The 27,566-nt window shown below is 40.9% G+C and overlaps 1 protein-coding gene across 1 annotated transcript in view; it reads left to right on the top strand.

Annotated features, from left to right (window-relative positions):
- DNAAF9 (dynein axonemal assembly factor 9) overlaps window positions 1-27,566 on the top strand; it is a 78,214-nt gene that overhangs the window by 31,160 nt on the left and 19,488 nt on the right. Inside the window, exons 10-28 of the mRNA XM_065662229.1 lie at window positions 897-1,032; window positions 2,623-2,704; window positions 3,620-3,656; window positions 5,444-5,531; window positions 5,944-6,020; window positions 6,295-6,339; window positions 7,051-7,096; window positions 7,434-7,545; window positions 8,410-8,480; window positions 9,352-9,402; window positions 10,198-10,285; window positions 13,938-14,041; window positions 17,637-17,783; window positions 21,680-21,768; window positions 21,992-22,090; window positions 22,360-22,477; window positions 24,055-24,143; window positions 25,579-25,737; window positions 26,827-26,952. Of these exons, the coding sequence (XP_065518301.1) occupies window positions 897-1,032; window positions 2,623-2,704; window positions 3,620-3,656; window positions 5,444-5,531; window positions 5,944-6,020; window positions 6,295-6,339; window positions 7,051-7,096; window positions 7,434-7,545; window positions 8,410-8,480; window positions 9,352-9,402; window positions 10,198-10,285; window positions 13,938-14,041; window positions 17,637-17,783; window positions 21,680-21,768; window positions 21,992-22,090; window positions 22,360-22,477; window positions 24,055-24,143; window positions 25,579-25,737; window positions 26,827-26,952 (1,764 nt within the window). The remainder of the gene's footprint in view (window positions 1-896; window positions 1,033-2,622; window positions 2,705-3,619; window positions 3,657-5,443; window positions 5,532-5,943; window positions 6,021-6,294; window positions 6,340-7,050; window positions 7,097-7,433; window positions 7,546-8,409; window positions 8,481-9,351; window positions 9,403-10,197; window positions 10,286-13,937; window positions 14,042-17,636; window positions 17,784-21,679; window positions 21,769-21,991; window positions 22,091-22,359; window positions 22,478-24,054; window positions 24,144-25,578; window positions 25,738-26,826; window positions 26,953-27,566) is intronic.

The raw sequence follows: 27,566 nt of genomic DNA, 5'->3' as shown, positions 1-27,566 counted from the left end.
CTTTGTGCATTCTAGTATGATCAATGTCTTCATGGTCAGATAGCTGGTCCCTTCTTATGTGATATCCTGTGATCTAAACAAACTCATGATCTTACACAGTTCAGTTGGTCCTATATGTATGATGATCTTCTGTGATACTCTTGGTCCTATTTATGATACTCAAACCCAAGTAAAATATGAAGGTTGAAAAAGTCAGTATGCTTTTGTGTGTCAGAACATGCACAAGAACCAATGCTTAAATTAGGGTCGTTAAAACCTAAATCTTAGCCAGTATAAGCTGAGAAATGGAGCTTGATTTCATTTCAGCGTGAAATAGTAACTGAGAGAGGAAGGTTGCTTGTCCTGTGTTGCAAAACCAAGACTTCTGCTGTTTTGAGCTAAATAAAGGTTGCTTAGCTACTTGAATGTCTGCAGATTCCTCTTTATTTGGAATTAAACAGTGGAGTTCAATGTCCTTCATTGTTTTCAGCATCCTATGTTGTTTGCATTTAAATAATGAAAAGAAAGACCTTGACCTCTGCAGCTGAGTCTTGGGCCCAAAGCCAGAACTGCAACCAAAATAGTTTTGCTTAATTCAACAATATAGTCATTTCAGGCTTTTTCAAGATGGTAAATTTTCAGCTAGTCAGCTTTTCAAGGCAATTTACATTAAAAAAGAGGGGGAAAAAAAAAACCCTAATAGCATTTGGGAAACAGCCTTGAGATATTTAAAGCAGGTTTTCCTTTGGAACTTGGTCTTTTCGATGGGAACTTTTCTACAACTATAGTAAGCTGCTTTTGTCCTACTCTTCTATAAATCCAATAGTTGGTCCATCAGACTTGAAATCTTTGATTTCATTTGTTGTTTGTAAGTTTTCTTTGTATATTATGGCGCTGATGCCCTCTTTCCTCCTTAGCCCTAGCCGGCAGCCCTTCGTCCTGTTCGGTAGCCACTCGACTAAGGAAAACTTGAACTCTGGTAACTTTAATTTTCCATCAGAAGGACATCTGGTTCGAAACACTGGTCTTGAGGGAAGCACTGCAAAGCATATGGTAAGGCTTCTAAGTAGTTACCTGCTGTGTTGAAGTAGCGTGCATTTTCCCTGTATACTTTTTGTGCCCTTAAAATGGTTACCTTCCCTGAGTTAAACGCCCATTTCTTCTTAGTATATACAACCACGTTACCTTAGCACCCAGTTTAAGGGACAAATTTCTTATTTCTTACTTTGTCCAAGACATATTATAATGAATGTTAAATCAAGGATTCCTCAATGAGTGAAAAAACATTTTTCCCCTATGACAAGACAGCTTTTCATGTGGTGCTGTAAATATGTAGGGTGGGGGAAAGGTTTTCATGAGGTCCTTTGTTCTAGCATTCCTTTATAAAGTAAAAATATCCTGAAAGTAGCGTATGATGTACTCAACTCTGACACACAGAATCTTATTTTAATCAGCACTGTTTAGCCACTTCTTAAAAAGAAATAGTCACATTTTGATAATGACTTTGTGGGTAGACACAGGGTACTTCTGTGTATCCAAATTTCCATGTATGCTTCAGCAACTGAACAGTTCATGAAACTCTGCAACTCTTTCTGGTGTTCAAAAGCAATGTTAAGCTCAAGTTGTAAGATTAACTTGTTTCCATTTTCAAGTAAAAGCTTAGTTTTAAAACATATGATGAGGTCGATGGCTTGTTGCACGTAACTGGGGAAGCGACCCCAGGGAATTCAGATCCTCTGCCTGGCTGGGCTGGGTGCATCAAGAAGGTAACTCGCAGCGAAGGAGGAGAGGTAGCGTGGAGCTTGCGTTGCATAGTTCTCCCTGTGAGCAATTCCCATGGGCTCCAGGAGTGTCCATCAGTTGTGCGAGTCCAGAGTCTGTGCTGCTGAGGAGATGGATGTGGTTGAGTACAGGTCATCGTGGAGTGAGAGGATGATTGAGGGAGTGAGTTTATGATCTTGTTGTGACAACATTTCATGCGGAGATGCCTTAGGGCTGGATGGACGTGGGTATTCTGAGCACTGCCTGTGTTGAGAGCCTGAGAAAGGATTGTTTTAGCATCCTGGTGAAATCTCATCCTCCATTTGCTACTCTAAGTCTGTTTCTGTAAAAACAGTTCAAATTTTGCTTTTTCTTTCCATGTTAACATTCCCATTAAGACTATTTGATATCTTCCAAAATGCAAGTACAGTTTTATTCTGATGTACTTGCTCCGCTGTTGTCCTCAGATTCTGATGTTGTTCTTAAAAAGGTGGTTTATTTACAGGTACAGGTGATACTGTTTTAATAGGGTGTCATGAAAATAGTAAATAAGACCAAGTGCAAGCATAGTTTTGGGACCCTGACACACTTTCCTCTTCATGAAAAGAGCAGTTGACGTAGGAAATTGAACACACATTAACGCTTACGGAAGTCAGAGCTCATCTCCTTTCCAAAGTCTTTCAACCATTCAGGTCAAGTCAAAAGTGAAATATTCCTATGAAAACGTAAGTTGCTTTTTTACACTCCAGTTCAGTCTGTGTTGTACTCTTCCTGTAGTATGTCAGTGGTTAGAAGACTTAAGGGGAGCTTAGCTGATGGTTGGTGATGGCACCAATTTGTTTTACTAAAGTCTTTTTGTATCTCATTACTACTGACAACTAGGTAGTGCAGTGTGTATCTCCAAAGGGACCTCTGGCTTGTTCAAGGACCTATTTTTTTGGAACCACTCATATTCCTTTCCTGGGTAAGTACATTAAAAAATGCCAAGCAGTGATGGAAGGCCGTTATTCTCTTTAATTACTTAAAAGCTGTAGCAATTAAAACAGGGCTTTGATTCCTTTATGAGCACTAGGGTATGGAGTGGTAGATAATATGTAGTTCTGTATTAGTGCATGAAATCATCATAGATCACTGTTCCTTTCCACATCCTACCTTCCAGTGTGAAAATCTCTCAGAGCTGAGTGTGCAGGCCTTTTACAACTAGTCCATAAGCATTTAAATCCATGTTCCATACTGGCTAATAGCAAAACATTCCCCCAAAATAGAATAATTCAAAGTGGTAGTTGTCAAATAAGCCTGCTTTATCTTTGATTTGAGAATATAATTGAGGATTTTTATAGGATAGAGAAAATTCTTTGATTTTTATCCTTTATCCTCTGGTTTGGGTCCAGTGGAGTATGTTACAACAACTGTCTTCCCTAATTAAAACAAGCCATGTGTAATCTTTAAAAGCAATTTTCTTACGCAGTTTAAATGCCTGCAGGAGTCCATGGATAAAGTCAGTCTCCTTATCCTGAAACCATAACCAGCTCAGAAAGCATCTGAAAAGAAGATGTTTGGAGGCTTGCAAAATGAGAGGAATTATGGCATATTATGCTCTAGTTGTGTTTTTTTCTTAGGCATCCACGCGTGGGAGACAGGATCTTAGTTACGACCCAGTGTAGCTAATTTTAGGGGTTGCAGATCTTAGTCTTGGCTGTGGGTTGTACTGTCTGTACTGAAACAGCTTAACCTGTGCTTGGCTCTATTTTAAATGTGCAGTTGTATAAAATACTGGCTAAATGTCATGTAAGATCCTCAGCAGAAATGTTATGTCCAAGAAGATCTTTGTAAATGCTTCTGAAAGTGCTTAAACCAAACACTTTTTTCTTCATCACAGGAAATGACAACGAGACGCACAAGGAAGCTGAACAAATGTAAGCTGCCAACTTTGTATTATGGCTTAATTCTTCACTCTTTACCTGGTGGCAGTAGGTCAAAGCTGCTTTTAGTCAGCAGTGGCTGTTGGCATTTGCAGAGCTACACTTTGATTTAGCGTCCTGTGAATGTGAGAGGGTCTCAAAGGCAAATTGCTCATCGAAGGTTCCAGTAAGCAAACTAGGAATTGTTAGTGTGGTGTTCCTTCTACTGTACAGCAAAGTACGCAAGGAAATATTAGTAAATTTTGTTTGAATTCTTGTATCTTAACACTTAAATAGCTTTAAAATATACTTTATATATACTAAGGGGAAAATATCTGTAACTGAATGAGAGAATGAATGTTCCACTGATAGAAGTAAAAGTGATTTTTTTTGTTAGTTTCAGTTAAGCTAAACAACGTGTTAAATTTATAATGGTTAGTAAAAATGCCAGCAGGGAACACTGAAACTTGTAAAGAAATTTCACTGTATTAAAGGATAAAGTAAGTTCACTGTATAGAGGATAGATAGAAGTTAACTTCTGAATTCTTTTATTAGTAAGCAGCAGAGCTCCAGCACATTTTAACCTTCACAAAACAAGACTTTGTTTATCCATGTTGATGTCCACTTCTCTGCATGTTGTAGATGCCTGTCGAGCTTGAAGAACATAGTAGATAACCTGCTTTGGTACTGCTCTCAGTCTCAGTCTTGATAAACCAGACCTTTCCTTAGAGATTTTGTCCTCCTTGCTCATTAGGATGATTTTAGGAGCCTTTTCTTGCTTCTTGCAGTGAAGCAGGTTAGCAAGAAATTGAATATGTGTCAGAGGGAGCTGGTGGTGGTGACCTTTCATGCTGAGTACTATTGACTTTTGGCAGTTGTGGTGTGGTTCTCAAAGGCAAAAGAGTGAAGTTACCAGACCACACTGGCACAGGTTGCCCAGAGAAGGTGTGGCTGCCCATCCCTGGAAGTTCATGGAGAAGCATTGGTGCATTTTGGGCCATGTTTGGGAGCCTCAGACCCTTCTTTTCATCCCTCAGAAATGCTTTACATATGGTACATATAGCTTAAATGCTGTATCCTTCTCTGTCTTCCCTCCCTCAATGTCTGGCAGTTGCAGAGGAGTGAAAATTGGGGGAATTAGGACTGTTTTGTTGATCTGCTTGCCTTTGTGTTCCAAAAGACTGGTTTGCTTTGGTATCTTTTTTTTGACATGCTCCCTTGCCGAAGGTGCTTCACTGTTTTCCAGTTTTGCTTTGTGGAACACGGGGCTCCCATTCTGTTCTTGTTGGAGTATTTAGGCTGTGCTCCTCAACACAACTGCCACGAAAGTCAATGATAAAACACTGTTTTTTTTTTTCCTTGACTGATGAGAGCAGGGATACACTTGTGCCATGAGGTTTTTCCCCCAAGATATTTGTAATTCGAGCAATTTACTTGCTGTAATTCAGTTTATTTTAATTGAAAAGGTTAAATATAAAAGTATGAGGGTGCTGAGGCACTGGCACAGGGTGCCCAGAGAAGCTGTGGCTGCCCCATCCCTGGCAGTGTTCAAGGCCGGGTTGGACACAGGGGCTTGGAGCAAGCTGCTCCAGTGGAAGATATTCCTGCCCATAGCAGGGGGTTGGAGCTGGATGAGCTTTAAGGTCATCCAAACCAACCCATTCTATGATTTCCACACTTAATTCATCAAGGACCCCTTCAATATAGGAGCTGTGTTATGGGAGGACAACCAGCTCCTTTAAAACAGGGGAGGAAGAAAACTCTATCTGTCTAGTAAATGTTGTGTTTGTATCTCTCTTCAGTACGCTGTTGTCGCAAATATATACTGCTGTTGTAGAGGCTGTGCTTGCTGGCATTGAGTGCTATGCTAAAACTTCCACTGAATCCAAGGTAAATGAAGCACCCATTCTGTACACTGTCCTTGTTGATTTGGATTGCTTGCAATGTAAGATTACATGCAAACCAAAAGAAAACATAAAATAGATGTTTCCATCAGCTTCATAACATTAATGACATTAATACTGTGGCCTCCAACCAGTCTCTCTGAATTTTGTCTAAAACAGAGAAATTTCAAAGTATATCTAATTTTATCCATCTACAATTGTTTTTCCATCCTTCATGAGTTTTCCCAACCTTATAGTAAGGAATATCAGTTACGTGAAAGAACAAATTTTAGCCTGGTGCATCAGTGTGGTGTTGTCTAGTATGTGGTCTTCTGTTTACCATACGGGTGCTCCTGTGGTGGCTGGGATTTGGGAGTGTAGGAAAAGAGATTTTATTCTCCATTTCCTTTTTTTTTCAGGCAAAGGAGGTGGCAGAGCAGATGCTAATGTCTGTGTTTGATACCCTGCATTTAACCCAACTTAAAACAGCACTGCGGTATGTATTATCAAGTACTTATTGATGTATTGTGTCAATGTATTAGCTTCGTTGAGGGGAAAGTGTATGTCAAATATTAAGTTTAAAATGAACTTTCCTGGCTGCCAAATACCAGGAATTTGCTTTTAAAACTATTATAATAATTCCATTTATCTTTTCCTCCCTTTTTCAATCGCATGAGCAGTTATTTTGCTTTAAATCTATTATTGCTTATTTCTGACATACAGAAGAAATACAAACTCCATTTTTCACCAGTACAATTTCTCTTTTACAGCTCCAAAATCACATTTCAAATTCAGGCTGTGAATAATCTTGGCAGGTTTGTATCATCATCTTATACTTCTTGTTATGAATTAGTGGCTTTAATACAGCAATAAGTTTCTTTTTCTTGTCTTGGAACTTCTGAGAAAACATTGCATTGATTATTTCAGGCAAGATGTTCTGAATGGTTTTGTGTATGAGGCAGTTTAATCGTTTCATATCTGTAATTCCGTGCAATCTTAAAAACCTGTAAAATATCTAAACCAAGTGGGCAAACCGATTTTATTCACTGTTAGTGAGCAGAAGCAGCATAAACTGTTTGAGTTTGCCTTTAACTGAGTTGATACCATAGGATCATAGAATAGCTAGGGTTGGAAAGAACCTTAAGATCATCCAGTTCCAACCCCCCTGCCATGGGCAGGGATGCCTCACACTAAACCATCTCACCCAAGCCCTGTCCATCCTGGCCTTGAACACTGCCAGGGATGGAGCATGTATCACTTCTTAGGGCGACCTGTGCCAGGGCCTCACTCCTAAGGACTTCTGCCTTAGATCTAACCTGAACTTCCCCTGTGTAAGTCTGAACCCATCACCCCTTGTCCTGTTACTACAGTCCCAAACTTGTGTTTTTTTAAGCCCCATCCTGCGTAATTGACTAAAATGGCCTACACAATTAAGAGTTTATTTGAAAATGCAATAGCTATTTTGGCTGCTCTGAAGTGACTCGATGATCTAACCTTTAAATATTTCATTATCATTACTCTTCTAGAATTACTCCATTAGATAATGAGGACAGCCTGAGTTTGATTAAAACGGTAAGTAAGCTGCTGTGTTCTGATCATCCATTTTATTAGAGAATTGAGCTCAAGTGGCCTCTTTTTTAATGGGACATGCTGAAGTTTTTATCTGTGTGAATGCAAACATAAGGGAGAGATGAGAGAGATTCCAGGTGCTGAAACAAGGTAATATTGAGTTTAACATGATGTCAGACAGTGCAATTTAGAATACAGTATTAACATAGAATAATGATCTCAGACTTTCCACCCAGTCTAAGAGTGTTTCAGAAGGTTTAAGACAAATGGATTTTGCTGCTTCAATTGCGATGTTTCAAGTTGTGCTTTCTCTTCCTTTCTCTCTGTTTGATTGCTGTAGGCATCGATGATGGTATTTGACATTCCAGACTTGCTCACAGGAAAAGGATGCTTGGGATCTGTTGTCTTTTCAGAGTCCTTTCTAACATCCCAGATACAAGTGAAAGAAAAAGGTACCTATTTTAAATGCTAATACCAGTGTTGCAGTTCTGACAGCTTTGATGTGATGGAAGAGCAAAAGGGCTTCCGATTGTTACTACTATTAGCATTATGGTTTTAAGCCTTTGGGTTCATTAAAAGACCCCAGTGGTTTAGCTTGAATATCTTAAGTGTCAAGTTTCTCTCATTTCACTTAAAAGACTTTGGGGTTTATGGTTGTTTTGTGATACAGCAGGGCTGAGGTGTGAAAAATTCAAGTGTAATAGCACCCTTCCTGCATTTTCTTCAACCTTAGTGACTGTTTTCTGCTGTATGGGGAAATTCAAACAGCTCTCTCCATCCTTTTTGTAACACTCATCTTATGTGTTAGTTTCAGTTGCTTTTTATTTGGAAAAGATGAAATAGAAGTGAAAAAGGATATGATTTTTAAGAAGCTTGGGTTTGGAACATTGAAAATACAGGATACTAAGGAATTTCCCTAACTTCAGACAAGTGCATGTTCTCCAGGTTGTTTACATGTGACAAAGATAGATGCTGATGTTGTCTGAGTAATATGTATGAACTCTTGTATCCAGGCAGGCTGTGGGGTTTTAATTATAGGAGTCGGAACACTTTTGGTAGCGAGGAATGCAAAGGAAGAAGCCATATGCTTCAGAATAAAAGCAGGGCTTCTTCAGCATCGTGTAGCAGCTCTGTGCATGTTACAGACCAAGACCAGGAGCTAGTCTGCTGTGAAAGCTTTACTTAAACACTAATAAGTCCTTAAAATGATTTGATGATTTCCTAAAGGAATTTCAAGTCCTCAAAGTAACTCGTTGAACAGTCTGAAGGATGTGGGTGGAATTATGCTACTTTGCTTTCCATTTACTCCCCTGCAGATGGCAGCATTAATTCAGAAACCAGCCACATAATACTGACGGCACCAATCCCAAGATACGCTTCTTGGCTGGTTAGTACACCAAAACTTCTTTGGGTTTCTTCTATACATACAAATTCACAAATGAGAACGTGTTATAGAAGTATGGATGTATGAGGAAAAAAACCTGGAACTTGGGCATTGGAACAGAATATTACTGTATTAATACTATTCTGACTTTGAATTGGGGCATGGAGTGAAAAACTAGTAAGTAGAAACAGGCATCTGGTTTCATTCACAGCACGAGTTTTAAATTATTTCATTTTCACCACTTCAGTTTTTAGCTGTGTAAAGGCCTGGGTGTTTTTCAAGTACACAATGTGACTTGTGTTTATTGTGGATCAGTTCAGTGTCTGCCCCAGCAGAGAGCAAGGGCTCCTTCCAGACCTCTGATGTATTATGCTGCGTTAGAGGTGTAATTTGAATGAGTTTTACGAGGTTAGGCAACATTGTGCCTTTGGCAATCCATATTTAAACACTTTAAGAGTAATAAAAAGTAAGACTGAATGGAATACTCTGTTTGTGTCAATTCAATAATATTTTAGTCTTCAATGGGGAATATTCCCTTGAATTTCAAGGCCAGATTGGATGGGACTTCGAGCAAGCTGCTTTAGTGGAAGGTGTCCGTGCCTGTGGCACGGGGGTGGAACTGGAGGAGCTTTAGGGTCCCTCCCAACCCAAACCAGGCTGGGATTCTATGAAGGTGTTTCAAGGAACTCCTTAGGCCCCAGGGTATCACAGTAACAAGAGCACTGCATTGGCTGAATCCCTCTGCTCTCAGGGCTTAAACTATTCACAGTACTTCAGGGTCTTGTTTGCCTTCCATCTTCTTTGATGCTTTTTATTTAACATCGGACTTGCTTTATCTACTAATAATACAAATGGAAACTCTTTCTGGCTACAGGTTGAAGATAGTGATGTGAAAATGTCTGAAAAGGCACAGCATATATTGAAGGTAAAATGAATTATTTTTGTTCAACTATAGAAGTTACACTTGCAAGAGCCAGTTGTTGAAAAATCTTAGCTGCTAGTCATAGTGGCTTTTATTATGCTTGTTAATCCTCTTCTACTAAAGACTTGCCTGTTCTACCCTGTTTCTTTCGAAGTTTGACCTACCCAAAAAAATACACAATGGGTGTAAAAGTTTGAGTCATTTCAAAGAATGACAAAAGCCAAGAGCAGAAAGAGTTCTACTAAAGCTTGGATTTCATGGAAGTCTCGCTGAGTATTACCCATGCAGCACATGTGTTCCAAAGAAACACCCCAAACCCAATGCCATTCTACATGCAACTTTCTTTTAACTTAGTTAGCATGCTAAATGGCTAAAGGAAAACACTGTAAGCGCTCTGAAAAAGAAAAGAATTTGGGATCTGGGAACATCTTAAACCACATGAGTTTCACATTTGTGGTTTCATTTGTGGTTACCAGGAATCTTCATTATGAATAGATTTATTTTCCTGTTATATACTTTTAGTTAGTGGATTGACAATCTAAAAACAAAAAGCTATGCCTTGTGGTTGTGACAATAGCTTGTAACTTAATAGCTACTGGCATAAAATGGGGAGAGGGGTGTCATTTGATAAATGGTCCTTTGACATTCTGTCTTTCACTAGTATTTCTGTTTAAAAGTTCTGACAGATGCTGGTTAAAAAAGTCTTTCTCTTGAAGCAAAAGCATGAGAAAATATTCCTGCCTGGATTACAGTCCTTGATCCAGTCTGTGATTCCTCCTGTTTGTGTTTTCTCTTTAGGAAGACAAATCTTTCCTGGGCACTTTACTCACCGGAGGTGATGGAGCGTATATTTATTCTAGCAATCCACAGGCAAAGCCTGCAGAAGGTGAGGTGTGGTTTATTGTTTTCAGTTGCTTATAGAGTTGTTCACCTTGTCCTTGTTTTGTGTTTGTTTTGGGGTTTTTTAAACATGAATGATGCAGAGCTTTTGGGTTTCACACATCTGGTGAGCCTACCTATATTGTCTTAAGCTTTCTTTCCATTTGCCTTTAGAATTCTCTTGTAAAACTCCATGTCTTACTTCTTTTGTACCCAATCTCTGCTTGAAATCATAGAATCACAGAATGGTTTAGGTTGGAAAGGACCTTAAGATCATCCAGTTCCAACCCCCTGCCATGGGCAGGGATGCCCTAGACTATGTTGTCCAAGGCTCTGTCCAACCTGGCCTTGAACACTGCCAGAGATGGGGCCAGTGTCCCACCACTGTCACAGTAAAGAACTTCTTCCTTATATCCAACCTGAACTTCTCCTGTTTCAGTTTGAACCCATTATCCCTTGTCTTGTCGCTACAGTCCTGACGAAGAGTTCCTCTCCAGCATCCTTGGAGGCCCCAAATCACTAGCTCTAGAAGGATTCCTACCAGGGCCATAGGCTTGCTTTTTGAGGCACATGGGATTCTTACATGATTGACAGTGAGGCTTTGCAGACCTAGAAGATGGATTTTTTTTCCATAGTTAACATTCAAATTGTGCACAAACTGGCTGATTCTGTCCTTAAGAGATCATGTACCATATGTTCCCTGCCTTTTCTGTACCTCCAGGAACATTAGGTTGGAAAGATTGGGCATTACAGTAGTGACAGGATGCCATGGGCTCCCGGCTCAAGAAGCGAAGGCAAATAGGTACCTTTTGGGCAATGAGACATGCTGCCTGTGATGTAGGAGGAGATTGGAATGATTTCTTTCTAAATTTATTTATGGAATTGTGTTCGTTGCTCCTAGCAAAGCCTCCTCCTGCAGTTGACATGCTGTCCCAGTTTTTTACCATTGTCATTTTCACTTAGGAGCTGCAGTGCATGTTAGCACAAATGCTCACTGTGTTATTATAGAAACCCAGACTGGTTTGGGTTAAAGCGAGCTTAAAGCTCCTCCACTTGCAGCCCCCTGCCACAGGCAGGGACCCCTTCCCCTAGAGCAGCTTGCTCCAAGCCCCTGTGTCCAACCTGGCCTTGAGCACTGCCGGGGATGGGGCAGCCACAGCTTCTCTGGGCACCCTGTGCCAGCGCCTCAGCACCCTCACAGGGAAGAGCTTCTGCCTAAGAGCTCATCTCAGTCTCCCCTCGGGCAGGTTCAAGCCATTCCCCTTGGCCTGTCCCTACAGGACCTTGTAAAATGCTTGATCTTCATCCTTTTCAAGTTCAGTCAAGTCACTGCTTTATGACACAAGATTACTAGCAACAGTCTTGGATCATTCCTCCTCTTTAGGTCCTTTTACCTTCAAGAACTTAAAAATGACATGAATATCACAGTAATATAACTAAAGGACATTTGGGGAGTTCTTTTGGGGGGGTTTCCCTCACTCCACAGCCTTGTGTTAGTGTGCCATACTTTGACTTGAATCAATAGATGCTTCTTAAGGCATAGTATTTTTATATTCCACTGTACAGGGAATATGCAGTTGTTGCAGTACTGCTGTACAGCAGAAGAGAACCAGTAGATTAGGTCTTAAGAAGAGGCTTTTCACTAGGAGGGTGCTGAGGCGCTGGCACAGGGTGCCCAGAGAAGCTGTGGCTGCCCCATCCCTGGCAGTGCTCAAGGCCAGGTTGGACACAGGGGCTTGGAGCAAGCTGCTCTAGTGGAAGGGGTCCCTGCCCGTGGCAGGGGTTGGGACTGGATGAGTTTTAAGGTCCCTTCCAACCCAAACCATTTTTTGGTGCTATGATTCCATGAATACCTGCCTGACATTTAAGTGCTCAGATAAGCTGACGATCTTTAGAGGGGAGCCTTCAGCTTTAATGTTTTTGCAACAGTGCAATGCAGTCTTGAGGATAAATAATGATGTGGAAGGCAATTAAATAGCAGCCTTCACAGAGCATAATTTGCTTTTGCTCTCATTGAACAGTTTTTACAGAAAGGTTAGTGCAGAATAATGTATTTAGCTGTTTTGCAATACAGTGCTGTGGGCACATAATTCAATCGGTAAATAACTACAGAATGGTGAATTACTGATTGGCTTGGTATTTTTGGCTTGTGAAAACCGGCTCTGTGTGTCCTGTTGGAACAATTTCCCTTTTTTGGGGAGATTTGTGAAGTTAAAGTTTTGATAACTCTTGGGCTGGAGAGGTGTAAGTAGGTGGTATAAGGGCTATGATGTAACACTTCAACAGGGGAGATATTCTCTTAGGTGTCAAGTGAAAATGAACTTGATCTCATTGCCTTCCATGTACAGTGTGAGACAGTTTGCTGTGCTCTAATTTGGGCTTGCTGAGGTTGCAGCTATGTAGTCTGGCAAGGATAGGTGTAAAAGGTACTGCCAGACAGGCACTCATGTTCTCTCCCTGTCACTTGTGTCTGAATGTGACAAGGTATGCATTCGTGACTAAAATGCATCAGAAAAGCTCAGGCCGCTGAACCTTTTGTGTGTTAATGCATCTGCTCTGTTAGGGATTTTTGTAGGATGAACTGAACAAAGTCAATCAGTCTGAAACTCTCTTTTGTGATTAATCACTTGTGGAACACACACAAGTAGTATAGTACATTCTTGATACAGTCTGCTGGCTTCCATGTTAAAGGAAGCTGGGTTAGTTTGGATTGATTAATATGTTTTTGGCTTGCTTTTCTGTTACAAAAGAATGAACATCTCTGATGAGGCCCTGGTTGCCCAGAAGCCAAGAAGAAAGTTGGAGAGGGGCTTTTGACAAGGTCATGTAGTGACAAGGGGTAATGGCTTTAAGATTAAAGAGGGCAGATTTAGCTTGGATCTTAGGCAGAAGTTCTTTAGTGTGAGGGTGCTGAGGCGCTGGCACAGGGTGCCCAGAGAAGCTGTGGCTGCCCCATCCCTGGCAGTGCTCAAGGCCAGGTTGGACACAGGGGCTTGGAGCAAGCTGCTCCAGTGGAAGGGGTCCCTGCCTGTGGCAGGGGCTGTAACTGGAGGAGCTTTAACGTCCCTTCCAACAAAAACATCTCTGGGATTCTGTGAAGATTCTATTTCATATCAAACTCTTTTTCATTAAAGTGAAGCATTAATACTGAACAGTTTTGAAGACCTTATTCTAAGTTGCCATTTCAAGAGGGAGAATGTCCGAGTTTCTTTATTATTTCTTCTGAGTATCCTTTGGTCGATGAGCTGCATGGGCAGTCATGTTTAGCTATGTTTTAAATACTTTGCTGCCTGGCTTTGCTTTTGCTCTAAATCTAACTCCGAGTAATGCCAGTTCTTTTCCTCTTGTACAAGAGGAAACGGCCTCTAGCTGCACCAGGGAAGGTTTAGCTGGATATTAGGAAGAGTTTCTTCCCCCAAAGGGTGCTCAGGCATTGGAACAGGCTGCCCAAGGCAGGGCTGGAGTCACCGTCCCTGGGAGTGTTCGCACACCGTGGAGAGGAGGCCTCAATGCCATGGGTTAGTGGTGGTCTTGGCAGTTCTGGGTAATGGTTGAACTTGATGATCTCAAATGTCTTTCCAACCCAGTCGATTCTGTGATTCTGTGGTGCTGAAATCTGGAGATAAAGCTAATCTGGTATTTTTTCTTTCAAATTCTAGGCAAAGTGTACTTCTTTTCCGATGGCATTCTCTTTTCTGATCCCCACCATGGCAGCATTTCCATTTCAAAGAACCATATGAGTTCCATTTCCTTCTATGATGGGGTGAGTATTGCATTTGTTCTTACTGTCATAAATTTTATATCAGTTTTTAACAATACTTCTTTAGGGTACTAGCGCAGAGCTTCAGTTTCAGTTGCAGTTCCCCAAGCATTAAACTGTAATAACTGATGCAAATCTCCACACTTTTGGTATTGATTAGCTTAACCACTTAGTGATGACCTAAACTGTAAGGAGGAGGGAGTTTTGTATTAGGCTGAGTTACCAATGTGGTCTTAATAGCATGGAAAATTACTTTTTATTAAACAATGCAGAATGTAACGTTCATAGAGCATTGAGCAGTTTTAGGTGATGGATAGAGAAAAGTTCAAGCACCGTGGAGCCATGTAGGGTAATGGAGAGTGAAATGCTGCCTTGTATTCAAAATACATTTAACCTTCAGACAAAAGCTTGTGGCAGTGTATTCCTTATCTCTGGAGAGGTCACGAGCGATGTCTGTCTACTGTCCTAGAGCCTTGTGTAACTGACAGGGTGAAGGGACTGACTGGTTCATGTTGAGAAGTGAGAAGAAAAGGCCTGTTCCATGTAATAATACATATTCTGAGTTGGGGGTAGACTTCGGATGTTCCTGTCGTCAACTTTTATCACTTGGCCACCTTGCCAAGGTAATATTTTGGTCTTCTGGCTTAGTGGGAATTGAGAATTAGGCTAATGATGGCAACTCAGCTTATTTTTTCCCCTCTTCAAGGCAGACACACTGGGTTAGCCATCACTTTTTGAGAATGGAAAAGAGATTATTTTGGTTGGTTATTGTTTCCTAAGCACTGACAAAAAAGCCCTAAAAATCTCAGTTTCCTTTGGTTTCTATTTTCTTCAGGTACAGTATTACACATTTGTTCAGTGACCTCCAGAAAGCATTGTGTTGCTATGATTTCATCATCTAATGGAGGAAACCAGTAAAATACAATCAAAGTGTGTGATTCCATTGATATGAAAACACAACAGTGAAGAGAATCTTACCTTAGCTGCCTTTTCTTGTATATGATATTGATTGCTCCGTGGTAGTTTAAGAAGCTATTTTAACACTGACCTTCCTTCTATTGTTTGAGTCAAGACACTCACTTTCATGAAACTAGCTATTTATGGGGCCTGGCTATCACTCTTGAACTGGTGCCAGATTTTTGTGTAAAGCTAAACCTTGACAGAGAGAGCATTTGATTGTTCAACTGACTTGGCATAATACAGGGGTGGAGAGCTGAAAATGTTCAGAAATGACAGAAGAAGGGTAATTGTTAGTCTGCTTTTTCCTAAAGTTTTTGGAACAATATTGACGGAAAAGATAAGCTGATTTAATGCTAGGATTAAAGTAAAGGGTACAAAGGATTTATGGATTCAAAGGACAGTTTCTTAGCAGCTGTGTCTCTATGCCTGCTAGGTACTTCTCTTTTTAACTGGAAAGTATCTGCACTTCTGCCTCCAACACGTGCTGCAGGCTTTCTAATCTGAGAAGCTGGATACCTACCTTCTGCTTGAGGTCCTGAAGTCTGTGGAGCTCAGAGACCATGAGTGCATGGAGGACAGGGTAGATTCCTCACAAAACTGTACTATCATAGAATCATAGAATAGTTAGGGTTGGAAAGGACTATGAAGGTCTAAAGCAGACACCATCCTAATCTTAGCAGAGTCAAACATAAATGACCTGTCTTGTAGGGCAACACTATTCAAATTTGGCACCAGCCATCCTGGGAGTGAAAGAAAACCCAAGAGGCTCCACTGCCACCCAGTCTCCAAACTCCTGGGTTTATTTGGCTGTCTTCTGTAGTTGTTCATGAAATCATGGAATCCTAGAATAGTTGGGGTTGGAAGGGAGCTTAAAGCTCCTCCAGCTCCAACCCCTGCCACAGGCAGGGACCCCTTCCACTGGAGCAGCTTGCTCCAAGCCCCTGTGTCCAACCTGGCCTTGAACACCGCCGGGGATGGGGCAGCCACAGCTTCTCTGGGCACCCTGTGCCAGCGCCTCAGCACCCTCCCAGGGAAGAGCTTCTGCCTAAGAGCTCAGCTCAATCTAAATTCAGTCTCTGTAAACTGTATCAAGGCATCTTTACTGTGTAGGGTTTAAGATGCCATGTGCTTAGTTTTAAGGTTTTATTCAAGACCAAGTATTTCAGCTTGTAAATAACTGATTCCAGCCCTCATTTTGGCCATTTATTAAGTGAAGAAACATTACTGAGTAATATTTAGATTTCACAACAGCACTTAACATCTTGTAAAACACTGAACTGGCTTCTTTTAACCTAATGTCCATAAGGATTATTGCTGCTGTTTTTCAGCTTTTTCCAATTTATGGGACCCTAAACATTTTCCAGGAGGAGGAACATGCTGTTGGGCACTTCACATGCAGATTGCAGCATGGCCTTTTAGTCACTTCTTATGAAAGCTTTAAGCTGTCCTACAGGATCTGGGATCTGAGGACTATGTTGTGAAAACCATTTCTTCTTAAAAGAAATTGTTCTCTTTTAGGAGAACATTTTTGCATGTTCTTCTGTAGCCTCAATGACTTTGAGAGGATTACTTCTATAATTAATCCCTCAGACAGGAAAGGGTTGAGATTCTCTTTGCAAATGTCCCTGAATTGATACCAGTTCCTATGTAAGTGTTCCCCAACTTGTGCTTTTTCTTCTCTAAAGTTAGTAAGTTGAGTTCTTTGCTCACTTTTGTTTAAAGGGAGATAGATGCTGCTCAGTTCTGCTTAGAACTCTGCTTTCCTGGGATGTTTCGTTTTGCTCAATTGTACTGTTTTTCTACTACTTCGGTGTGAAAATAGCTACAGGTCAAAGCTTAAGCGTAAATTACTTCAGCATTCTCAGAGTTGCATATAAATGCCCATCTTGAAATCCAGAAAACAAGGGGTTGGTGTTGTTTTATTAGACCAAAAATAGGACAACCAGAGTTCACTGTTACTAAGGCAGTCTGACCGTGGGGGCTTCAGCATTTTGTTGGTGAAGACACGATTCAGGTGAAGAAGCAATAGATTTAGTAGAACTTGTGCTCATTGAAGAATGAGAGGAATGGGATGTTTACAACTTGCAGGTGACCTACACTTCAAATTACAGACCTGATAGTTGAGTTTCATTGCAGTATGGTTCCTTTCAGGTCAGAAACTCAAGAAGTGATAGAAAAGCCAGTCTGCAATAGCACCGTAACATCCTTCCAATCTTTTTAGCTGATACTGAATTCATTCTTCCAGGGTATTCATGTCAGAGATGTGTAGGTGTAGATGAAGATGGCTTTGTTGTGAAACATTAGCAGAGGAAAGGGCTCAAGGTCTAGTTTTGGTGGAGGGAAAAGAGTAGATATTAAAATGCAAGCTTCTCTTTTTGAGGCAAGACAAGACTTAGATGCTTAAGACAATCTCAAATGCTTTCTTTAAAGCTTATGGTACCTCTAGTAGCTGTAAAGTACAAAGTGAGGAGTCCTGTCAGAGGCTGCAGCTGATCCTTCTGCTCCATACCTGTGCTAATGAATGTTAGGTCTTCATGCATGCCTAGCTATTATTGTAGTAGTTATGATCTCTGCTGTTTCATGTATTAAGCCTTTTTTTCACTTTCAGTAACCGTTGTCCTGTTTCTTCCTTTTCCAGGATTCAAACAGTATTGTTGCGGCTCTCTTCATAGACTACAAAAGTTCCTTGCTTGCTCATCTACCAGTTGAATTCCGTACCCGAGACAACTTCCTGATGATTGCTCTTTTCCCCAAAAGAAAGATTTATAAAGCTTTTTATTCCCAGGTACAGTAATAAAAGATTGGTTTGGGTGCACAGGGGGGGACCACACGATTATTCTTTGTGTTTCAGATGAAGGTTGAGTTTGTCAATGTCTGTCTGATCCCCTTCTTTCAAATGTAGTTAATTTCTCTATTAGTTGAGCCACTAAATCTTGTCACCAGGTAAGTAAATACAGACAAGGTTAAAATTCAAGATGTTTCTTGCATCAGTCTTCCCAACCAAAACCTTTTCCTATATCTCAGCTTTTCCTATGTCTCAGTGAACGAGAAACAGTGTAGAGAGGAAAATAGGCAGTTAATACTGAGGAAGCATCAAGTTAGGAAATACATTGAAAACCTCCTCTTTGAAGCTTCATGGGATTTATGGAGGGTATTGAGAGAAATGGCTTGATGTGATTTTGAGGCTGCCTATCTTATATATAAAATCAGGGTGCAGCAAGAGGAAGGACAGCTACAGAGAGCTTTTTCAGTAGTGGTGTAGATAACAAGGGCAGTAACCATAGACTGCAGCTTTGAAGACAGAGACTGATTGTTAGGAGGAGATTTGTGCAGTGACTGCAACAGGTCACCCAGACAGTAAACCTCCACCTTTGAAGACTTTGAAGTCATGGCTGAGCTGATCTGTACTGCCATCAGTAGTCCTGCTTAGAGTGCGAGGTGGGTCCGGAGACCTTCAACCAGAAAGTCTTGATTCCCTGTGTGACCTACAGTATCTGCCTTGCTGACTTAAGATTGTCATGGACTGGGCTTGCTTTACCTTCCCAGTCTTTCCAATACCTAAAGAACCAGCAAGAAGATTGGAGAGGGGCTTTGGACAAGGGGCTGTAGGGGACAGGCCAAGGGGAATGGCTTGAACCTGCCCGAGGGGAGACTGAGATGAGCTCTTAGGCAGAAGCTCTTCCCTGTGAGGGTGCTGAGGCGCTGGCACAGGGTGCCCAGAGAAGCTGTGGCTGCCCCATCCCTGGCAGTGCTCAAGGCCAGGTTGGACACAGGGGCTTGGAGCAAGCTGCTCCAGTGGAAGGGGTCCCTGCCAGTGGCAGGGGCTGGAACTGGATGAGCTTTAAGGTCCCTTCCAACCCAAACCAATCTGGGATTCTATGATTCTATGGAGCATTATTGCTCTTGGTCTTAGGAACTTCCATGTGTGAGAAACAAACTTATGTATGCATTTCTAGTGATTTTGTTGCTCGTTAAACATAATGCTCACCATGTGCTTTCATTTTGCCTTCTGAAGCCAGTGAGTGCTCTAACAGCTTGTTTTCTAGTAGTTGCATTTTAAATGTAGCACTGGTGTATAATTGGCTACAGCAATTGTATGTAGTGGCAAAGGTTCTATTGTGTTTTTTTGTGGTTAGACACATTTGGATCGTGATCCTTAGGGAAGTTTTGTTAGAGTCTCTAAGTATCCCATATGGCATTGTATTATTCTCTGAGTATATTGGCTTTATGCATTGTAATGCAGAGGCTTTTAATAAACATAACTTTATAACAATAGCACTTTTGAGGAAACGGGCCTGGAAATTTTAGGGCTTCACAAGGGGTTTGGTATATGCTCCTGACACTGGACAGGGAAAGACCACCTAGCTCAGTGACCAGTCCCCACTGGTAGCATTAATGGTACCATAACATTTCTGGGCCTTAAAAGTGTTTAGAATCCTCCCACTGTTCCAGTGTGTGAGTGGTTGGGAATGGTTGGTTGGTTTGTTCTTGAATTTTCAGCTTGTTTTATTAGGTCTACTTTTATATATTTGGGTGTTTTGTGTTTTTTCCTATTGCTCTACCAGTAGACATCCTTGAGGTAGTCAGAAATTTCGGGCCTATTCTTCCTGACTTATTTGGCTTAATAAAACCAAATCCTTTTACTGTATGCTTACAAAAAGTTCTGTTTTCCTCTAATCATTGTAATACTCTTGATCTGATTTTTGGCTGTACATACTGTGTGTAGTATCTGAGATGAAGGTAGTTGTGTCTTGTACAAAGGCAGTATAGTTCCCCCTGCTGCAAATGCTCAGAGATACCCTGGGTTTGCCTTTACTCTTCACTGCCACCTTGAACTAATGGAAGTGCTCATTTTTTGACAAACTCCTTCAGGTTCTTTCTTTTTTACTACCAACTGATACTCCATCTGATTCCAGAAATGTTTGAGTGCTCATGCTTGCTTTCATCCTTACCTTCCTCCTATTCTTCTTTCTGTTTCTTCCATTCTTACTGTTAGATGTATATTTCTATGAAGCATCTCCATACTGTGTCGACTTGTCTCCCACCTTAATTCCCAAAATGCTGTCAGTTCAGTCTATGCCAGATTCATTGCAAATGGTGTCACAGGGTGGGTATTCCTTAAGCAACTCTGCTGGTGAATATCCCTATCCTCCTGCTGCTTTTCTTCAGTGCTATTTAGTCAGTGTTACGTATTTCAAGGCCAGGTTGGACAGGGCTTGGAGCAACCTGGTCTAGTGCAAAGTGTCCCTGCCTATGGCCGGGGGTTGGAACTGGATGAGTTTTAAGGACCTTTCCAACCCAGACTGTTCCAGGATTCTGTGATCTATTCTGTAGTTTTATTCACTTTCTCTAATGCCACAGCAGCTCTTTTCTCCAATGTTCATTTAGTTACACAAAAAGGAACAATTCATTTCCATTGTGCTCTCTCTCAGTCTGACCTGTGTTTTCCCTTCTAAGGAATACATCCTTCTGTTGACCATTCCTTATCATCCTTTGTAGTCATTTTCCTTCATCTCTTTTACATGTTTCGAAGTGGTTCTTTGGTTGGTTGTGTGCATTCTTCTATGCAAGCAATAATATCTTTGTTAATAGAAAAAGGTGATTTTATTTTGATGGGTTTTTATCTCAGTACCCTTGTGTTTAGGATACTGATTTGTTAATGGAAAGCAGTCTTTCCCCCATAATTGTTTTGTCTTGCAGCAAATTATTGTGAAGAATGACAATGGCTGTTGCCTTTACTTATTAAAAGAAGGGAAATACCGAACACTTAAATGACTGTGTGATTCATCTGAATCTGATTTCTAGGTTCAGAGTTCCATTCATATTAATGTGACTTGGCTGGAGCAATAGGATGTGAGCCAAATCACTGTTCCCTAGCAAAATGAAGGGCTCCCTTTTCTTTTGCAAGGGAATAGAGTTTGTTCTAAAATTTCTAGAAATGATTGCTGCAAACTTACCCCATGAAATTACAACACTACTTAGATTAATTCTGTTCCTGCTGTGTACAGCAGTTGGATGTGTTGGGCTTGTTCAGCCTGGAGAAGAGAAGGCTCCAGGGAAACCTTAGAGCAGCTCCAGTGCCTAAAGGGGCTCCAGGAAAGCTGGAGAGGGGCTTTGGCCAAGGGCCTGTAAGGACAGGCCAAGGGGAATGGCTTGAACCTGCCCAAGGGGAGACTGAGCTGAGCTCTTAGGCAGAAGCTGTTCCCTGTGAGGGTGCTGAGGCGCTGGCACAGGGTGCCCAGAGAAGCTGTGGCTGCCCCATCCCTGGCAGTGCTCAAGGCCAGGTTGGACACAGGGGCTTGGAGCAAGCTGCTCCAGTGGAAGGAGTCCCTGCCTGTGGCAGGGGTTGGAACTGGATGAGCTTTAAGGTCCCTTCCAATCCAAACCAAGCTGGGATTCTGTGAGTGCTTTTCAAGGAGCTCTTTTGGTCCCAGGATAACTAGACCATTTCAGTAAAGTTCTTAAAGCAGTTTCAGTCTAACCAAAGAGAACCTTACAGAATGTCATCTGTGGAGACTTCTTCCAGATTTTGAATTCTTGCAGCAAAACCAGTATTGCAACATATTTAATGGCTAGTTAAAATGCATGTATTTATTTAGGGTAACAAAACCAATTCCTAAACAAATTCAACCCAGATTTTGCAGAATAATGGCACTTATGCATAGGTTTGGTTTGTTCCAGGTTTTCTCTTCATGGCAAAACCAGGCAAACTCAGGATTATCTTTAAGGGTTGTTCAGGAAGAATTCCTGTCTGTGGATCAAAAGAGAATGTAAGTTCATGCCACTTACTCCTGTGCAATTGTACATTAACCATGTGCTGCAAACCGTAAACTGCTGTCACCCATTGAAGGTTTTAATGATGCAAAAAGGAATTGTTGCAGTCTTAGTGCAACACCAGCTTAATTTTTTTTTTATTAGTTTTATGTGATTTAAAGAGGATAAATGTCTAGATTTCTCCTTTAACCAACCAGTTCATTACTTTGCTTGTTTCAGGCATTCCAGCGTTCAGAAGCTATTTAATTCCTTGCCTTTTCCTTCTGGGGAAAGATGCAGGGAGCTGAAACTGTCTGCTGCTCTTCCAGAACTGGAGAGGTGAGAAATGATTTTTGTTTTCAGGACATCAGAAATAATACTGAATTATTTTGGGAGATGTATTGTTCCTGTAAAAATTGCTTATTAAATAACTGTCCTTAGATACTTTTACTCTGAAATGAATTATTTTGTCTCTAGGAATCCTCTGTTTGACCTTTTAACAATCTTATTGTTAAAGACAGTTTAAAACAGTTGGGAAATCAGTAAAATATGAATGAAATCTTCTACTGTTGATTGTAAGAAAATAAAACTTCTTTTGCTTTTGAAAGGTTTGTGCAACATTTTACAGTCAGCAGCATCAGTCACAAGCCAGTCATGAGAGCACATCTTCCTATTGTACTGCAACAGTCGGACATCACTCCTGACAGCAAAGCAGAAAGTGATAAGGTAAGGAGGTAACCCAACACCACTTCCTAACCCTAGTGTGGAATAGGTAGCTAATGCTCTGTCATCTATTGCAAGTAACGTAAGTAAAGTACTGATACGAGTTTAGCTTCCTTCTCCACTATGACCAGTTCACACTGAACATGCTTCAAGTCTATTTATTAGAATAAATTGCTCTGCTTTCCTGATTACTACTTAGTTTTTCATTGAAACAGTCTTTTGGAAGTACTAATGGTCCTTCAGCCTGATAAATCAGAGGCAGCAAATGAGGCACAGTTGTTCAAGTGAACAGTTTTCTCTCATGTCCAGAGAGTGTGAGCCCTCGAGCAGTAGCTTGTTTTTATGAATTGCTGAATAATTTAACTGAATTGTTCTCTGGAACATTAAAGTCCTTTAAATAGCATAGAGATAGCACATGATACTTAACATTTGCTGATATTATCTGTAGAACACTCGGTTCTCTATAGGGGCAATAACAATTGTCAAGCTAAAGGAGTGCTTCAAATAGCATTTTCAGAGAAAATGCTTCCTTGTAACTCTCCAACATTTGAAATCTGCTGTAAGCAAGAAAACAGAGCAGCAGGAATGCAGTTCTTCTCTTTGAATATTGCAATATGGTGATAGGCTACCTGGGGTCTAGCACAGAGACCAGCCATACTGACGTTTAAATGAAGAATAACGTAATAAACCCTTATGAATGTTTTTAAATCTGATTTTAAGGTTGGTTTAACTGTGTTGTGTACGTTTAAAATTGAAAGGCAGGTCTTTCTGTAGTATCCATACCAAATTCTATGTAGCATACACTTAGTACCTCTGATTTTTCTGGGTCACTTCTCTATATCTATTACCATGAATACTCATTTTCTATATCCCTTCTGAAAGCAATTTGGAGGGTAGGATACAAATACTCTGCAGATGGCTATCTTCAGATATCCTGTATTTAGAAGCCAGGAAGAGGTAATTTGTCTCTTAGGAGCAGGTTCATACACAGTGTGATGGCTGGTTACCAGTGTGACAGAATTTCTTAAGCCAGGTTCAGCACAGAGAGCTGTTTTAGCCTACCCAAAATGCAGCTTTGCTGAAATAACTTTTGTATAGAAGAAGACTGGTTCAGTGTCACAAACCTAGAGTTACTCTGCGTGTTTGACAAGGCTGTTTCGCATTCACTAGCCCTTTTGAAGCCATTTTGCTCAAATACTGTTCTCTGTATTTGAATGTACCCTTTTCTTCATAGCAGACATAACCCATTTGCTGTCTTTTGCAGTGTTTTCTCTGACATTTGCAATAATACTTTCATTGCAGACTACATTTTAATGTCAAGTTTTTCATAATGCTGATTTCTGTATTTGTTAATTATCCTTTTGCTGTATTAAAGGTATGAAAACCAGCATAAACATCTTTCTAAAGCCATGCATACCTGAGTAATTGCATAAACACAATTACAGTTCTATGCTATCTTGCCATTTCTGTGTTTAGACTTAAGATTGTATCAAGATAGAAGCCTTACATGTGTGTGATCATTGTAGCTCACTTCTGATCTTCAAATTACCCCCCCTTCTCACCTGGTCCCTGTCTTTCAGGTGGTTATCACCATTATAACGGGTCTTCCAGGATGTCGTTCCAGTGATCTATGTGCTTTTCTGGTGACTTTTAACAAGGAGCATGGCAGGTTTGTACAGTTCTGGTTTTACAGTTCACAGCACTGGTCATACTAATCACTAAAGAGTTATTCAGCATGAAGGACATTAAGCTATTAGTATTTCTTCACATTGTTGATGCCTTTGTTTTATATCCCAGTTCTAATTTGTAAACAGATGTGTTATAAGAATAAATTCAGTAAATATTATGAGACATCTTAACTTAGTTCTGTGTGGCACACTGTAGGATAAGATTTATTCACTTCAGGCATTTCATTTAGCTGTTATTCCAGGTAGATTTACCCTTAGATTTTAGGCATTTAGACAAGAAAAATAGCACAGGAGATGGGATATTTCATGTGAAGAATACCACAGGTATTGCTGCAAATTTGTAATGTATATCTGGAACTATCACTGATCCTACAAACAGAATTATAGAGTCATAGGCTGTTTTAGTTTGGAAGGGACCTTAAAGCTAATCCAGTTCCAACGCTCTGCTATGGGCAGGGACACCTTCCACTAGAGCAGCTTGCTCCAAGTCCCTGTGGCCTTGAACACTGCCAGGGATGGGGCATTCAAGTTAAGAATAATCTTAGAAGGGCTGAATGAATCCTGCCTTAAGCAAGTGTGGAAGCCCTCACAATTTGAAGGAAACAAGTGAAAAGCTTCCATTTATTGACTTGTGGCAGAGAGTCTAAAATGCCTTTTTCTTGGAGGAAAGGCTGTACTACCTGTCCTTACTATGGCATTGTTCTTAATCTGACCTGGTTTCTATTCTACAATAGCAGGGGATATAATCAGGATGTGTTGTATGGCAATAAGATAAATATGGGATAGGAATTTGCAGTTCTGTGTGTTTAATACAGTTTCTGGAAAAGAAGAAAATGAATAAATTCTTATCCTTTAAAATCTTACAGCCAAGCACTGTAGTGTTTCATCTTTGAGGTTTTTCATGTTACTTTTAACTCGTGTCTTGATATTAGCAAGTCGATTCAGGACAGTTTTGTGGTTCTGTTTATAGGGCAAACATAAGGTGACTTTTGAAGGTTCTGTAATAACACATCTCATCATGTTTTCCTCCAAATGTCAGGGTTACCTTCTATTTTTGCAGTGAAATATTTTCATGCCCAAAGCCTTTGAGCTCGATTCATGTACCTTTTGTTTACTGCATCACTAACAGAGATCAGAATTGTTCATATGATGAGCTGCTTGAAGAAGCTGTTGAACATTGTTTTATTAGGAAACAACAGCAGAAACCCCACAAAACCTCCTGGCAGTAATGTAAAGAATGTGCTTATGCTGGAAATGACAGAAAGCCAAGTAAATTCCTTTTTCCCATGTAGAATGAGAGATACGGAATTTCAGGGCTTGTTGAATGTATTTTTGGGCTGTTGGTTCAAAATAAAAAGAGAACAGTGGTATTATGTCATAAAACATAAACTTCCTTCCTTGTTTTCTGTTCTTCAGGTGGATAGTTTATAGGCAAACTATGGATAGTCCTGAATGCTTCAGTGCAACCCACTTCCAACGTTACCTCTCCAGTGTCCTGGAGGCTCAGCAGAACCGCAACGTCCGTCAGTCTGCTTATGCCAAGAAGAAGAAGCGTCTCTTAGTGGTCTTGCAAGGGTAAATGTTTGAAGCTCTTTGAACTGTTGCATGGAATAAGGGATTTTCTCTTCCCTTCCTTATTTCCAAGGCACTTCTAAACTTTCAGATCACTTTGAGGCAGACAAATTTCTGTGCATAGCATAGCAGACAGTGACGTGTGTTTTACACTCATACTAAACTCAACTTTTCTACAACCTCTAAATTTTATTCCTTGTTACTCCATTGGAAAAAAATTGTCCATAGTCGTCCATTGGAAGGAAGGACTGTATTTAGTGGTTCTTCCCTACTGGGGAGTTTTTTGACTTCTCAAAAGAAATCTTCTTACCCTTTCCAGCTACATCGAAGGCTGTTGTTAAACGGCACTTTGTTTATTGGTGCAGCTGTGTGTGTTTTGCTTTTGGGTTTGAGGGCTTTTTACCCCCAGAGGTCCTAGGTAGAGAGGAATTTGCCCTACAAAGGATGGTGAGACTTCTTCATGCTGGTTTTCTGTCTTCAAAGACTGCTGGAGTACTGTTTGCCTGTCTTTAAAGCCGTAGATTTAGATGAAGGCAGTAGAATCCCAGATGGGTTTGGGTTGGAAGGGTCCTTAAAGCTCCTCCAGCTCCAACCCCTGCCACGGGCAGGGACACCTTCCACGAGAGCAGCTTGCTCCAAGCCCCTGTGTCCAACCTGGCCTTGAGCACTGCCAGGGATGGGGCAGCCACAGCTTCTCTGGGCACCCTGTGCCAGCGCCTCAGCACCCTCGCAGGGAAGAGCTTCTGCCTAATAGCTCATCTCAGTCTCCCCTCGGGCAGGTTCAAGCCATTCCCCTTGGCCTGTCCCTACAGGCCCTTGTCCCAAGCCCCTCTCCAGCTTTCCTGCAGCCCCTTTAGGCACTGGAGCTGCTCTCAGGTCTCCCCTTCAGGAGCCTTCTCTTGTCCAGGCTGCCCCAGCCCAGCTCTCTCAGCCTGGCTCCAGAGCAGAGCTGCTCCAGCCCTCGCAGCATCCCCATGGCCTTCTCTGGACTCACTCCAACAGCTCCACGTCCCTCTTGTTTTATTTCTTACTAGCTGCTGGAATGTGTCATTCTGTTTCTCTGAAGCCATATTTCATTTCTTTTTCTTACAGGTATACTGATGTTATTGATGTTGTGCAGGCTCTGCAAACTCATCCTGACCCAGATGTGAAGTCTTCTTTCATCATTGGAGCAATTAATACTTGCGTGGAGCCACTGAGTTGCTACATGGAACACAGGTATACTCTAAAATATGTTAATTAGTTTGAAAATGGATATGTAAGTTTGAGATGACTTTTATAATAATTAGAGATATGATGGCTAAATGTCATTGAACTGCCTTCAGTCTTTAGGAAATCTATCTTGGATGAACTTTGAAGTGCTGTTTAGTTTAGAAGGATGACACTTGGTTTCCACCAGGTGTATAATAATATATAGTAATAAAAGTTTGGCTTGTGGAAGAGTAGGCACAGATTGTCATTAGCATCCTGCTTTAATATACCTATAATGGGTAAGGACTTCAAAATCTGGACAGTCGACTGTCCTCTTGGGTGCTTTTAAAAATCGTTCTTTCCACAATCTTTATTTAAGTATGATTGAAAATTGAGATGTAATCTCAGTTTGGGTTATCAATTGTATCATTGCTTTTGGGTATTAAATGAAGACTTTACAGATTTAAAACATGGAAGCAGTCCCAAGTTTAGTGGAAGAGAATGACAAAGCACGGAAGCAAAAGAATTGCAAGTATTGAAGTCTGATATCCTGGGTTACTGTAGAGGCAGAGGGTGGGGAGGAAACAGTGGCAAAGCCAAGTCAGTGACATTTTAAACAGAGTGGTTTGGTTGCTGTTTCA

This window comes from Lathamus discolor, chromosome 1 (genome assembly GCF_037157495.1).
Source record: "Lathamus discolor isolate bLatDis1 chromosome 1, bLatDis1.hap1, whole genome shotgun sequence".
Lineage (NCBI taxonomy): Eukaryota > Metazoa > Chordata > Aves > Psittaciformes > Psittacidae > Lathamus > Lathamus discolor.
Note: the sequence above shows the minus strand (reverse complement) of the source record. Positions and strands in the feature narration are given on the sequence as shown.